This window comes from Pan paniscus, chromosome 1, assembly GCF_029289425.2.
Source record: "Pan paniscus chromosome 1, NHGRI_mPanPan1-v2.0_pri, whole genome shotgun sequence".
Lineage (NCBI taxonomy): Eukaryota > Metazoa > Chordata > Mammalia > Primates > Hominidae > Pan > Pan paniscus.
In genome coordinates this window covers 45,630,897-45,645,077 of record NC_073249.2, presented here as the reverse complement: position 1 = coordinate 45,645,077, position 14,181 = coordinate 45,630,897, and the positions used below count along the sequence as shown (strand labels likewise).

At 44.6% G+C, this 14,181-nt stretch overlaps 1 protein-coding gene across 7 annotated transcripts in view; it reads left to right on the top strand.

The window, feature by feature from the left end:
- The window catches only part of ATP2B4 (ATPase plasma membrane Ca2+ transporting 4), a 117,190-nt gene extending 103,111 nt beyond the window's left edge, over nt 1-14,079 (top strand). For 4 of the 7 annotated variants that reach the window (XM_003822984.7, XM_063597848.1, XM_063597855.1 and 1 more), the window contains one exon: nt 9,599-14,079. In XM_003822984.7, coding sequence (XP_003823032.1) covers nt 9,599-9,907 — 309 coding nt within the window. In that variant the 3' untranslated portion in view covers nt 9,908-14,079. Of the gene's footprint in view, nt 1-3,274; nt 3,453-9,598 lie in introns of all 7 variants that reach the window. The other 3 variants (XM_008976596.5, XM_057301592.2, XM_008976599.6) reach the window with 2 other exon arrangements.
- The last annotated feature ends 102 nt before the right edge of the window (nt 14,080-14,181 follow it).

The window sequence follows — 14,181 nt, the reverse complement described above, 5'->3', positions numbered from 1 at the left end:
ATCCACTTGGCTTCCTTTGGTCATTGAGTTTCAAGAAGAGAAACTCCAGGAGACGGCTTGGCCAGGATCAGGCAAAAACAGTCATGCCGAAAAAGTGGCAGAAAAACTAGAAGGTCTCTCAGTGAAGGAGGAGACCAAGGAGGATGCTGAGGAGAAACAATAAATCGTCTTATTTTATTTCCTTTTCCTCTCTTTCCTTTCCTTTTTTTAAAAAAAAATTTACCCCGCCCCTCTTTTTTGGTTTGTTTTTATTCTTTTGTTTTTACAAGGGATGTTATATGAAGAGCTGAATTAAAAAAAAGAAGAAAAAGAAAAGTGGAAAAGGGCTAGGTAGGGAAACGCTAGGGTTCCTTTTCCCTCTCTCAAGTTCCTCCTCTGAGAAAGAAAATTTCCAGCGGGACCTACACAAAGTGCCTCGTGGCATCCAGGCATCCAGAATCCCCACGCTCACTCCCTACCCCACCCCACACTCCAGGCTGCTGACTCCAAGTACCCATAGAACCTGGCGCCTTTGGCTCCCATCTCTAAAGCCCCCAGTGCTTTCCTTTAGGTCTGCTCTTTCCAAAATAACCTGTCTTTGCTTTGCTTTTCTTCAGGATCAACCACTTCTACTATGTGATTTCTTTTCTCCTAGCCAAGATTCCCTCAGTCCAGTGCCTCCTTGCTCCTTTCCAGTCTTCTGTCCTGGGAGGCTGAGATTTATGGGTCTTCCTTCCCCTCCACTACCAATTTCTATTTCCTTGACTATGCCCCTCTCTACAAGGTCTTTTTGGTTTCACTGCCTACATAGCTTTAGGTATACTACCTTTCCCCATTGTTGGAGCATGAGGCAGTTGGGCCAAAATGGCATTAAGGCCTAAAGTGAGGCATGTTCAAGATGCCACAGTGACCAAATTCACGCCATCCAGGATGCACCTGACTCTGGAAGCTGATGAGGCTAATGATGCTAACGTGTATCCTGGATCCCTGAGGTCCGCTCCCAACATCAGCCCTTCAGCCTCAGCTGGGTTCTAACAAAACCCCCTGCCACCTCCACGTTGATCTTTGTTGTCATTCTCATCGCAGTGCTTTGGTATGGGAGGTGTTAGAAAACTTAGAGACTAGAATTGTGGAGGTTGGGACCTTGTAACTCCAATAAGCACTGAAGAAGGTGTCTCTACAGTCCCTTCTTCCATGGAGCTGGAACCCCCGCACCCACCCCAAGTATAAACCCTCTCCTCCTGCAGGTTCAAGCTCCTCAGTCCCAGGGAACTAAAACTGAATAATGTGAGGAAGCAGTGATGTTTCTGCTCAAACTGTGATCTGGATCCAGAAACTAGCCCTAAACAGCTCATGGCTTCTCAGGAAGCTTTATAAAAGGACTGTCTCACTCACATTCTGCCTACTTTCCCATCTTCCCTCCTGGGAAAATGAAGTCCAGTTAATGGAATCAGCACCTTTCCTTCATTCCTGGTAGATTAACCCTTGGGATTAAGCAGATAGATATTTCTAAGATTATTCTACCAGATTCATGAAGGCTAAAGGGAATTCCTTTTGATTTTGTCCTTGTTACTTAGGGGTCAGGGATAAGGATGGTAGAGTTGATTGAGGCCCTAGATCAGGACCATTGTCAGAAAATGAATGGCATGGCCGGGCGCGGTGGCTCACACCTTAATCCCAGCACTTTGGGAGGCTGAGGAAGGCAAATCACAAGGTCAGGAGTTCGAGACCAGCCTGGCCAGCATGGTGAAACTCTGTCTCTACTAAAAATAAAAAAATTAGCTGGGCATGGTGGCAGGTACGTGTAGTCCCTGCTACTCAGGAGGCTGAGGCAGGAGAATGGCTTGAACCCAGCAGATGGAGGTTGCAGTGAGCCAAGATCGTGCCATTGCCCTCCAGCCTGGGTGACAGAGCGAGACTCTGTCTCAAAAAAAAAAAAAAAAGGAAGGAGGAAGGAAGGAAGGAAGCTGGGCACAGTGGCTCACGCCTGTAATCCCAGCACTTTGGGAGGCCAAGACCGGCGGATCACGAGGTCAGGAGATTGAGACCATCCTGGCTAACACAGTGAAACCCTGTCACTACTTAAAATACAAAAAATTAGCCAGCCTGGTGGCGGGTGCCTGTAGTCCCAGCTACTCAGGAGGCTGAGGCAGGAGAATGGCGTGAACCCGGGAGGCGGAGCTTGCAGTGAGCCGAGATCGCACCTTGCACTCCAGCCTGGGTGTCAAAAAAAAAAAAAAAAAAAAAAGGAAGGAAGGAAGAAAATGAATGGCATTAATTGCCTCTGTCTCTGAGGAACAGGGCACTGAAAACCAGAGGCTACTTGTGTAAGCCTCGACCTGTAGCTGTTTCAACCACCACCAACCAAAACCTCTTCCTCCCCCTCCCTCAGTCTAATTGCCGAGTTACTGTCAGCATTTCTGCCAGACATTTCAGATCTCTAATGCATTAATGCACTTAGTAGCATTCTCGATAGTGGGCTTGGCCACTGAGTTCTTGAGCTCCATTCTCAGGGAGCCTGCCTACTTCAGCCCAGGGAAGGGATAGCTCAGACAAGATACCCAGAGGAGGATGAGCCCAGCAACTCATGGCCCAGGGGTCTTTCCATCATGGCCATTTGTATATTGGCTACTAAATGGCCCCTGTTTTTTATTTAAACACATGAGTTATTTTCCTGGAAAATCCGCAAAAATACATAGTCGGTTTAATTGATTTAGAGGTTCCTGAGCCTTGAAATTCAGTAATACATAATTTGCCTTCAGAATCTTCAATTGTTTGCCTTATTTTTAAGAGTACAGGTAAAAAGGGGCCTGTAGGTGGAGGTTGCAGTGAACCGAGAGTGTGCCACTGCACTCCAGCCTGGGCGACAGATTGAGATTCCATCTCAAAAAAAAAAAAAAAAGTACAGGTAAAAACAACGAACAATCACTGTCTAGCTGTTAGGAGTGATGGAGTAGGGAAAAGTCCCTTTACATTTTAAATACTCTTGGCCCCCTCTAAACCTCAAATGCCCACTGTGGATTCAAAGGGAAGAAAAAACTAGATTCTGGCTGGGCGTTGGGACTCCATGGCAAATTGTTCCCTAAGTGAAGTATGATATGCAATTAACGTTTTTCTCCTCCTCCTCACCATTGCTTTTTGTGGGAGGGAAGCTCTCTCTTGCTCTCTCCTGTCCCGTTTTCCCATCTACTTCCATTCCTGCTTCCCCAACCTTCCATGACCCTCCCTTCCTCTTTCTTCACCTTTCTCGGACTGACTGTGGAGCAAAGCTGTCTCACTCTCTGATTCTTTGCAGATCGACGTAATTAACACATTCCAGACGGGAGCCTCTTTTAAGGGAGTCCTAAGGCGACAGAACATGGGTCAACACCTTGATGTAAAACTTGTTCCTAGTTCATCCTATGTAGCAGTTGCACCAGTCAAATCTTCCCCCACCACTTCTGTTCCTGCTGTTTCATCTCCTCCTATGGGCAGTGAGTGATAGTCTATTATGATGCATGATTTGCTAAAATGACCACAAGAGAGCACGTGGCATCCACTTTAACCAACCATGGTTATCTTTTCCTTTTGGTTTTTCCCTTTGATATTTTGACTTAAGGGAAGAAAAAGACAAAAATCCTACTCTAAAACCAGACTGTGTGCCCTTGTATTTTATTTTTGTAATGTAGAAAAGCTATTAAACCTTAACTGTTTTAAAGACAATAATTCTGTTTTCTGATTGTTCCTCTGCATTGCTCATTTCTTCCTTTTCTTGAGTTTTGTTTTGTTTTGCTTTGCCTTTTTTGTTTGTCTGTTTGTTGCTTTGCTGGGATATGTTGTTGTTCCTCTCTTCTCCTCCTGCTCCTTTGAGTCTGAACTCTACCTCCTAAGCTTAGATGTGAGGTTAGGCCAAAGGAAAACCCAAGAGCTTTCTTTACATGGGGGCAAGGTTTGGGATCTTTTGAGGAAAGGTAGGAAGGGAGCTAATGTGCCCATGGGTGTGTTTTGACTAGTGGACCTGTCATAATTGAGCCAGTATTAAACTTGGTCAATAATAATAGTCCATTTGGCCACCACTGTATTGCTGACTGGCAATTTTAGCATAAAAGTTGTAGCTGGCTGGGCACGATGGCTCACGCCTGTAATCCCAACACTTTGGGAGGCCAAAGCAGATCACGAGGTCAGGAGATCAAGACCATCCTGGCTAACATGGTGAAACCCCGTCTCTACTAAAAATACAAAAAATTAGCTGGGCGTGGTGGCAGGCGCCTGTAGTCCTATAGCTACTCGGGAGGCTAAGACAGGAGAATCACTTGAACTCGGGAGGCGGAGGTTACAGTGAGCCAAGTGGAGAGCCACTGCACTCCAACCTGGGCGATAGAGCAAGACTCTGTCTCAAAAAAAAAAAAAAGTTGTAGCTATAGGTGAAGAAAAGAAAGTAGTTCAGTTCAAATGTATATGGTTGAACATCCCCGTTATTTTACTTTTCTGGGACTCCAGTTTAAAAATCAGTTAATCTTGGCTGGGTGCTGTGGCTCACACCTGTAATCCCAACTTTAGGAGGCCGAGGTGGGCGGATCACCTGAGGTCAGGAGTTCAAGACCAGCCTGGCCAACATGGCGAAACCCTGTCTCTACAAAAATACAAAAATTAGCCGGGCAATATGGTGTGTGCCTGTAATCCCAGCTACTCGGGAGGCTGAGGTGGGAGAATCACTTGAACCCGGGAGTCAGAGGTTGCAGTGAGCCGAGATAGCACCATTGCACTCCAACCTGGGCGACAGAGTGAGACTCCGTCTCAAAAAAAAAAAAGGCCAGGCACAGTGGTTCACGCCTATAATCCCAGCACTCTGGGAGGCCAAGGCAGGTGGATCATAAGGTCAGGAGTTCAAGACCAGCCTGGCCAATATGGTGAAACCCTGTCTCTACTAAAAAATACAAAAATTAGCCAGGCATGGTGGCACGTGCCTATAGTCCCAGCTACTCAGGATGCTGAGGCAGGAGAATCGCTGGAACCCAGGAGGCGGAGGTTGCGGTGAGCCAAGATGCTCTACTGCACTCCAGCCTGGGTGACAGAGATAGACTCCATCTCAAAAAAAAAAAAAAAAAAAAAACGAAGAAAAAAAATCAATTAGTTCACATGAAGGTATGAGAAATATACAAAAGAGTCAAAATAACATTTTTTCTTCATTTACTAAACTTTTAGGAGTTTCTGAAGAGGAGTGCCTTTTATTTTGCTTCTCCTTTTCTCTAGTTTGATTGTTTCACCAATAGCCAGCACTTATTTTGCACATAAAGTTTCAGGAAGCCCTTTCTCAGCCGGACTTGCAATTGGAGTATTATCAACTCACAACCTAAGATCTGGTGTTCCCATTGGTAGATTCTTGGATTCTTGCTAATGCTTATGTCTTCCTATTCCTGGTCATTTTCCCTTCCCCAAATGGGACTCAGAGAGGAGAGAGAAGGTAGCCAGCTCTTTGCTGATAATGTGGGAAGGAGTTTATCTGTATTAAATATAATGTGGGTTTCAAATAGCTGAGTGTTCAGTCTGTTCCTTCCTCCCCCATTCCCAACCTCACCACCCCCCACCCTGACCTCTGCAAAGGGGCTAAAGAAAGAACAGTTGCCTTGTCTGTGGTTCACATGATCACGGACTGTGTGGGTTGACCAGACTTAGATTTGTTTTGTCTCTTTAGCCAAAGTGTTCTGATGTGAGGAATGGGGGTGGAACTTGATAGAGATACATACAATTTCTTTAGGTCAAAAAAACAGGCAAGAAAGAACTCACTAAGTCTTGCCCTGCAAGTATCCAGGAACCTCTCCCACCAGTTCTTTCATATTCCTCTCTTAATTCCTTTTTTCCTTCTAGTTCTGCTATCCCCTTCTAACTAGCTTCTGTTCTGTTTTAATCATCCCTTTCTGATAGGAAGGGTTAGTGTCAGATATCCTGATGGTTTGATGGTGGAAGGAGACTAAGTAGAAGACTAAGCAGAAGACTGGGATCTTGTAGAGCAGCTGGTAGAGGGTGTGCTCCAAATCCTCAAAGACTAGAAGATCAGAGGAGAGACAGGCCACACCTGCTCTTTCTCCAGCTGTGCCTTTTTAGTTGGAGCTCCTAGAAGTTGTAGCCATACATTTTGAAACCCTCTTTCCCATTCCAGATCTCCAAATGAATTCAACTGTTTGTCCAACCTTCATTAGATAGATCTCTAAGATTTCCCTGCATAGGGAGGCCCTAATCCTTTTCTCCTGGTTTCTGAAAAGAGCAGAAAACTGCCTGGCGCGGTGGCTAACGCCTGTAATCCCAGCACTTTGGGAGGCCGAGGCAGGTGGATTACTTGAGGTCAGGAGTTCGAGACCAGCCTGGCCAACATGGTGAAACCTCATTTCTACTAAAAATACAAAAAAAAAAATAGCTGAGTGCGGTGGCGCACGTCTGTAATCCCAGCTACTCTAGAGGCTGAGGCAGGAGAATCGCTTGAACTCGGGAGGCGGAGGTTGCAGTGAGCTGAGATCACGCCATTGCACTCCAGCTTGGGCAACAAGAGTGAAACTCCATCCCAAAAAAAAAAAAAAAAAGCGGAAAACTACAGAATGAGAAAATGGAGTCTTCACCTGCCCACTCATTGAGCTGCAGAGAGTAGCCCTCAGCACTCATACCCAGTCTCCTGAGTCATGAAAAGAGTTGCCCTTCAACCAGCCACTTCCACCTGTAGGCCAGGGCCCCAAAAGAGACATTTCCCCAAGGTTTTGAGAAATGATGACCAGGAAGGGAAGGGTTGACTGGCTGTGTGGAGAGTGCTCAAAGCTTTCCCTGCACCTTCTTCACTAGCCCTGTCTTGTCCCCATACACTGCTCATGCACCAGGCATCATGCTCCAGGAAGGGGAGATGCCAGCCCTGGGTGGATTGGTGGTGATATAGTGCATGATTGTTCATCAGCATGTGTTCTCTGAGGCCAGTGCTGGAGTTGGGGCATCCTGGCACAGCCCCATGCCCTCTCCTCCCTCACCCTTCTCTCCACCCACCAAGCCAGCTGGTGCTCCCTAGCTCTCTGACCCCTCTTCACGTGAGCTTCCTTACAGGTGGCTGGTTTCCCTTTAGATTCCAGAAGTCCTGCAGTCTAGCTGGATGACTGTTTCTTGCTCCCCAAAAGACATTTCCCATATTTTTTCCATCTACCCATCCCCAATTCACTTTTATCTTCCTCATTGTTTACCTGTAACAGTATTATTGGTCACCCCAACAGGTGAGAGGAAAAGCCAACAAACAGGGCTCCAGACCCTCACTCCAACCCCAATTGTTACAAATTTATTTTCTATAGTGGACTTCACATGTAATTTTTTCAATAAAGTATTCAATTGAATGGAAGCAGGAAATTGAAAATCACTGATATTGAAGATGATGTACTGGCGGATAAAGGCACCTGCCCTCCTGTAATATTCAGTAGAAATTTTGAGATCTTGAAAACATATGAAAAATGTGGGCTATGTTATCACTCCTGACAGTGATGGCTTTGATGGAGTGGGATGACTTTGGACCCATCTCTTGGCCAGTGTATCTGTGCCAGGGTCAAAGGAGAAGGCACTGGGTTTGGACTCACTCAATCCAAATTGCCTTGCTCTGAGATTTTATGTAGATCAGTGAAAACTTGGGACTTCCTGAAGACCAGATGGAGCCTCCATTCCATCTGATCTCACCTAGATCTGGAGCAAAGGCAACATGATAGGTAAAATTTGCACATCAGATGGTCAAATAGGAATCAGATAATAAAAATGTGGTCCTCGCTTTCTGTTCAGCATGGTGAGTGTGTGCCTGTGCTCCCTGATTCTTCTTGGCTGAGGTGTTGAGCTGATACTGTTGAGTGGCAAGGAGTCCTTTGCCTTCTGAGCTTTGAGCACCCTCAGTCTTGGGTGGGTCTGCAGGCTGTAGGAGAGTGGGACAAGATAAAGAAAGCCTTAGCCAGCAGAGACACATTCTCCTCCAGAGAAAACGGACCAACAGTATTGATAGTGAGCCTTCTTTGAGTGGTATTTATGAAGGTTCTGTATGGTGGTAGGAAGCACTGGAACAGGTGATCCAACCAGTTTATTTGGCTGACTCTTTGTATCCTCTGCTGTCTCCAAATTCTTGTGTCTTCTCCTGGAATATACTTTTTGCTTAAACAGCAGAGGAATGAAAGAGGTACCCTACCCCCACCTTCATCACTCCTACCCCTCCAACCTCAACAGTTTCCCCCACATTACTCCCATTTCTTTTCTGAGTGAAGATTTTTTGGACAAGACTAGGATCAGCCACCTTCCAACAACTAGAACCGTCCTACAACCATTTACCTTTCCCCTGGCCCCTCTCTCCAACTTCTCGGAGCTCCAACCCTCTCCCCCTACCCCAATTCTACCATCCCTGATTCTAAGCCACGCCTCAGAGAGACCTGCAGTTCAGAAAAGCAGAGCTGCCAAAATTGCTGGTGCCTGTGTACAAGCAAAAGCTGTTCACAGGCATCAATTATTGTCAGTTTTTTCTTCATGACTCTGAACTGACCGAATCCCTTCCTTTTTGTGCAGTAAGACAGAGACTATGACACTGGGCAATGCATCTCCTTTTGCCCAGTAAAACCGCACGTGGTTTCCTTTCCTTCATCCTCTTCATCCACCCCATCAGAAAGGCCACTTGTTTGTAGCACTGCCTCCTGGATTAGCTTTCTCTCCCTGGTCCCTTTCATTCCCTTCTCCACATAAGACTATGCTCCTCTTCACAATTTGGAAACAGCTGGAGAAAGCAGCATGATTGGGCACAGTTGCTGTGTATCAGAGACATGAACGTGCATTTGAATTATGAGAGCCAGGTCTTTTCTCAATAGGCAGGAGGAAGGCATCTTTTGACACCTGTATTTTATCTGCTTCTTCTAGGGAAGGGGCTGAAGGAGTGAAGTTCTGTGTTATTTGCGGGGAGGGGACACAGTGGTGGTTGTGGGATATAAAAATATGCATGTTTCCTGGCTGAAAGGGCAAATTATTATTAGAGAGTTTTAAGTTCCTGCATGCTGCTGACACAAATGAAGATTGGTTTGTCTGCCTGGCTGCACAGTTTTCATGGTCACTCGTCACCCAACGTGTATTATGTGCAGATTGGTGTATGCTGGCTCTTTGAGGTCTTTAAACAGATAACTAAACCTCAATGCATAATTTTTCCATTCCACATTCACAAAATGTTTGGCCTCAGCACAGAAATCCACATATCTCAATCATCTTTTTAAGTTTGGCTATGAATTTGCATCTAGTTCCCATGTCCTTGCCCTCCATCTAAAAGAACTAATGAAACTTCTTGTTTTCTGTTTCATTTTAAAAGTAGATTGTTTGGGAATGCTAACGTTGCTTTGGGTTTTCTACTTTTTTTAATGCAGCTTTCAAAATGTCCTAGTTGCCGTCACTCACCCCAGCCCACCCCACTGCTTGAAAGTTGAGCCATGTGATGTTTCTAGTGCCCCATGATCTCTTCTGATGTGTGTTTGGTTTTGGTTGCTGAGCAGTCATGTTTTATAGTCTGGGTTTTGTTTCTCTCCTAAATCCACCATCTCCTTGTTCTGCCGGCCAATTCTCACCTCTCTATTTTCTCATCCTCCTTTTCCTTCCCCTGGTATAGATCAAAGTGGTCAAAGCATTCCATAGTTCCCTCCACGAAAGCATTCAGAAACCCTACAACCAAAAGTCCATCCACAGCTTCATGACCCACCCTGAATTCGCCATAGAGGAGGAGTTGCCACGAACACCACTCCTGGATGAGGAAGAGGAGGAAAATCCTGACAAGGCTTCTAAGTTTGGGACTAGGGTGCTCCTGTTGGATGGTGAGGTCACTCCATACGCCAATACAAACAACAATGCGGTGGATTGCAACCAAGTGCAGCTCCCCCAGTCGGACAGCTCTCTACAGAGCCTAGAGACATCGGTTTGAATTTTCTTTCTCTGACTCTCATCCCTATTTTCCCTATTTCCATTTTCGTCTGTCCCATCTATGAGGTGATGATGGGACTTTTCATCGTCACGTCAGCTGCTGTGTTAACAGCAGTGTGTGTGAAGTGAACCTCTACCTGACCATGAAGAGGCAAGAGCACAGACTTACAAGGATTTCAACTTAAGCTTGACTTGGGGTTTGTAGCGGGACCCAGTCAAACCCCATTCAGGTCATGGTAGAATCTACTCCTTGGTAGTCACTTGTCATTTTTAAAGAAATGACGACAATCCTCTTGGCATCACCCCACCCCACATTCTCCCCTGATGTTCATCTCCTGAATTCTGGATTTTGTCCTACAAGTCTGTGCCATTTATAAGCTAAGTTGAGGGTTCAGAGAGAGACAAATATCCCCAAGTGAAATTCAATTTTTCCCACTTTGAAAACTTACACCTAAAGGCCTGTAGGCCTCTAACTCTTTCTGCCCTTTCATTCAAACCTCTCCAAAGTTCTTTGTCTTTTGTCTTCCCTTCCTTTCCTTTTTTTTTTTTTTTATGATGATTAACAAAATGGAAAGGATATGGATGAATTGTGTAAACTTAGATCCTTCTCCCTTTTGGCCCAAAAGAACCCTTGATTTAGTTCCAGAATCCAACCAGTTTCTTTGTTAAAAGGGTCCTTTTGAAGCAATTAAGTGCTGGTAAGAATATTTCTCTGTTGTTGCCAGGTTACCTTCTGCTTTTAAATTGCCATCTTGTAAAGTGTATGTGGTTCTTAAGTGCCAGGGAGATCAGCCTTGCCCATGAAGGTTGCATATGTGTGGTATACAGTTTTTACCTGAAAGCCTGAGCTTTCTCTTATTCCTAAAGTGGTGGCAAAAGAATGAACTGGGTATGACCCTGCCCCCTTACTGGGCTTGGATATTGAGGACCAGACGCTGCCAAATCTAGGACAAGACAGACCATCAAAGCAGACTTTTGTGGGCTCCTCTTTGGGGTACCACTGCTTTCAAAGCCATCTGCCAAGGCTCTCCAGGGCAGGACCTGACTGGTGGGGAATGAGTGTTCAGAAGCCTTGGGAGAGGCCAAAGAGCCATTCTAGTATGATCTGAGAAAACCTTCCTGCAGGGGCCAGAAACCTTGAGCTTAGGTGCCTGGGGACCAGCTTCGACATTCTCTCCAGTTTCTGATTCTAATTTTTGCCACGTGTCACAACTTTTCCAGTCTCTGAGAAGGTCCTAGCCTTTCTCAAATATTCTGATTTTGAAAATATGTATCCAAAGTGGGAGGCCCCTGTGACATTTTGCCAACTTAAACGAGAAAAAGACCCCCCCCCCACCCGGCACACTCCCCCTTCCTCCAGCCCCCCTTCAGCCACATGCTCCAGCTGCTGCCCAGTAAAGCCCTGTGCCTTTTTTTCCTCTGAATACTGCCCAAAGCATCCCCTTCCCATCTGCCTCTCAGGAGTTGGGGACTTTGCTAGGAGATTTTTTAAGTGTTCCTTACTGGGACAAGGTGGAGCCATGTTTGCAGGAGCTCCATTTGTATCCCTGCTGGTGTTGACTTCTGTGCAGGGGCCAGTTCATGTCCCTGACTCTCACCTCCCATTAGATAAATGAAGCCCACCCCCCTTTCTAGAGTGATGAGAGTCAAGAAGAGGGGACGTATGAACAGCCAAATTCCCATGTGAGAGGAAGATGACCTGATCCACCTAGCCTTTTCTTCTGGATCTGTCCTCCCTCACCCCTTTCACCTGAGCTGTCCACAGTAGGAAACATAAAGAAACAATGTCCCCTACATATCCCCATGACTACATAATCCATCATCGTAGGAAATAGGAAAGCAAATTTGATTTTGGTTTTGTAAAACGTACATGCTTCAATAATTCTTTTTTGTGTCTTAAATACTCATAGGGGAAAAAAACAGCTCACCCAAGGTGTTAGGTTTCACATATATATTCATCAACTATTTTAGAAGATTTAATTCTATCAAATCTTGTATTACCTCAGATCATTTTAAATAGCAAGCCAGTAACGAGCTTTGAAGGCTATTTTACCATTCCTGTTCACAAAAGGCTCTCATGGTGCCTGACAGGTTACCCTTGAGGGCTTGTGTCTACTTTTTAAAAGTCAGTGGTTTCTTTCTTGTGTTCTAGTTTCCATAATAGGAGAGAAAATATAGAAATATATGCAAAAATTATAGTTTTCTTTAGATCAGAAACTGATATTTTTGGGTCAGCCATATGTATTTTGTTTAAAGGATTTAAAATAAAGTGCTGTCATGTAGCCCTGTGGAAGGGAGCACATAACCAGCTGTTTGGCATGACAGGTGACTTAGTATATTTGTAATTGGTTTTAAAACCAATACACCGTACTTTCTTTCTGCAAACAGCCATCTTTATACTTAGGGAAAAAAAATTGTTGGGTTCTAGACTTTTTTAATATAAATTTTGTTGATATGGAATTAGGTAAGTTTAAGTGTCTATGTGCATATGTTTTTTATATAAGTTTTTTCTATTCAGTTTCACTGATCCAACTGGCAGTGGGTAAATATGGCATAAGTTAATAACACTTTTCCCCAAAATGGTGCTTTGGATTTGAAAAGGGTCTGATGGGGAGAAGGAGAATGTATCATCCTAGCTTCCTCTCTTAATAAACCTAGAAAAACGGGTAGTAAACTGTGGATAGTCAGGAAAACACCCAGCAAGGGACACAGCTGTCAGGAAATGAATCTTCCCCCCAACCCCCACCATGCAGATGGATAGACAGACTCTTTCCTGACTAGTCATTAGGATCAGGGGCCTCTGTTGGATTTGTGTTTCTTGAAGAATAGCTGGCAGAGTGGTATAAAAGACACGAATATCTCCTGGTCTATAAGGATACTCTGATTTGGGGTTTGCATTTTTCATGGTTTTTATTTCCTGTTCCCCCTGGAGTTTTCCATTAGTGAGTTTTTGTGCAAGGATCTTATTTGTGATGCCTTCCCTCCCCTAGAAAGATTTTGTGCAATATATTAAATGGGGACAGAATTCTAAATGGATAAAACAATGGCTGGTTCTAGCCCTGAGTGACAGTCTTAAGGCTAGGTCCTTCCCATAGTATCATCTGTCCTCTGGAATGACTCTCCTGTCCCTAAAGGGGTTAAGAGAGAGATCACCTAGAAATCCCTCTGGACACTTGTGGGTTCTTTAGGGTTTGAGTTTCTTCTTCCCCTTGAGCTTCAGAGAGGAGAGTTGGCATGGTTAAATCTGAATGGTTACCTCACTGCTGAAAACCCAGAGGGGCATGGCACACTCGCTTGTGTGGAAAAGCCTCTAAATGCATCCCTTCCTTTCTTTCCTGCTTCCTTTGCCTTACTATTGAAGCAGCCCGTGGTACCATCACAGTATGCAGAGACTTCCTCACCTTTCATATCTAGGGACCACCCCCAATGCATTGGTGAGGGTGGGCACTTATAAATGCCTGCTATTGTTAAGCCATTCCAGCCTCTTCCTCTGAATAGACCAGACGCCCTTTCACTTAGTTCAGTGCCAGTCCTTTTGCCTTCCCAACCCTGCTGTTAGGCCTGCTGTTCCCTTTGCTCTTGATTAGGAGAGATGGAAGGAGATGAGCTCCCATAACTGAATTGGCCTTTGGTTCATGTTTTCTCCCCATATGTATATATGCCATATATGAATATGCCATATATATGTGCCAACAAATCTATCTACGTTGTTCTTTTCAAATTAGCACGCAGATAGGAATTTTGAGTTTCTTCTTCTTTTAGTAACTAGTATAACAAGCACTGGTATTTTTGTACAAAAAAGAAAAACAAAAGATTGACTATTGTGGTCTGCATGACATAAACAAACAAATGGTTATATCAAAGCAACGTATACCCCAGTCCAGTGTGTTGCCATAATTTGCAATTCAGCTTAACAGTGCACCCGATCTATATTTGCATTTTGATATTATTTAAGCTCTATGTACAAGGTTTTGCATGTATTTATATGGTTCTTAGGGAAAAAAAAATGCTATAAACTGCAAATCTGAAATTCAAATGTGTTGTTCCACTGAGACCAGAAGAAGAAGAGGAGTTTTAAAAGGGATAATTTGTTGGAACCAATAAAGCTTTTTGCTGATGAACAGAAACCAATACTGCTGTGCACTGAGAATAAAAACTCATGCCCACTTGTAACTGTGCTGTCCTCAATGCGTCTCCACTTTTGGGTAATGCCACTGATTGTCTGTTGAAGTTGAGAAGGGAAATGCCGCAACCACAAGGACAACCCCATTTAAA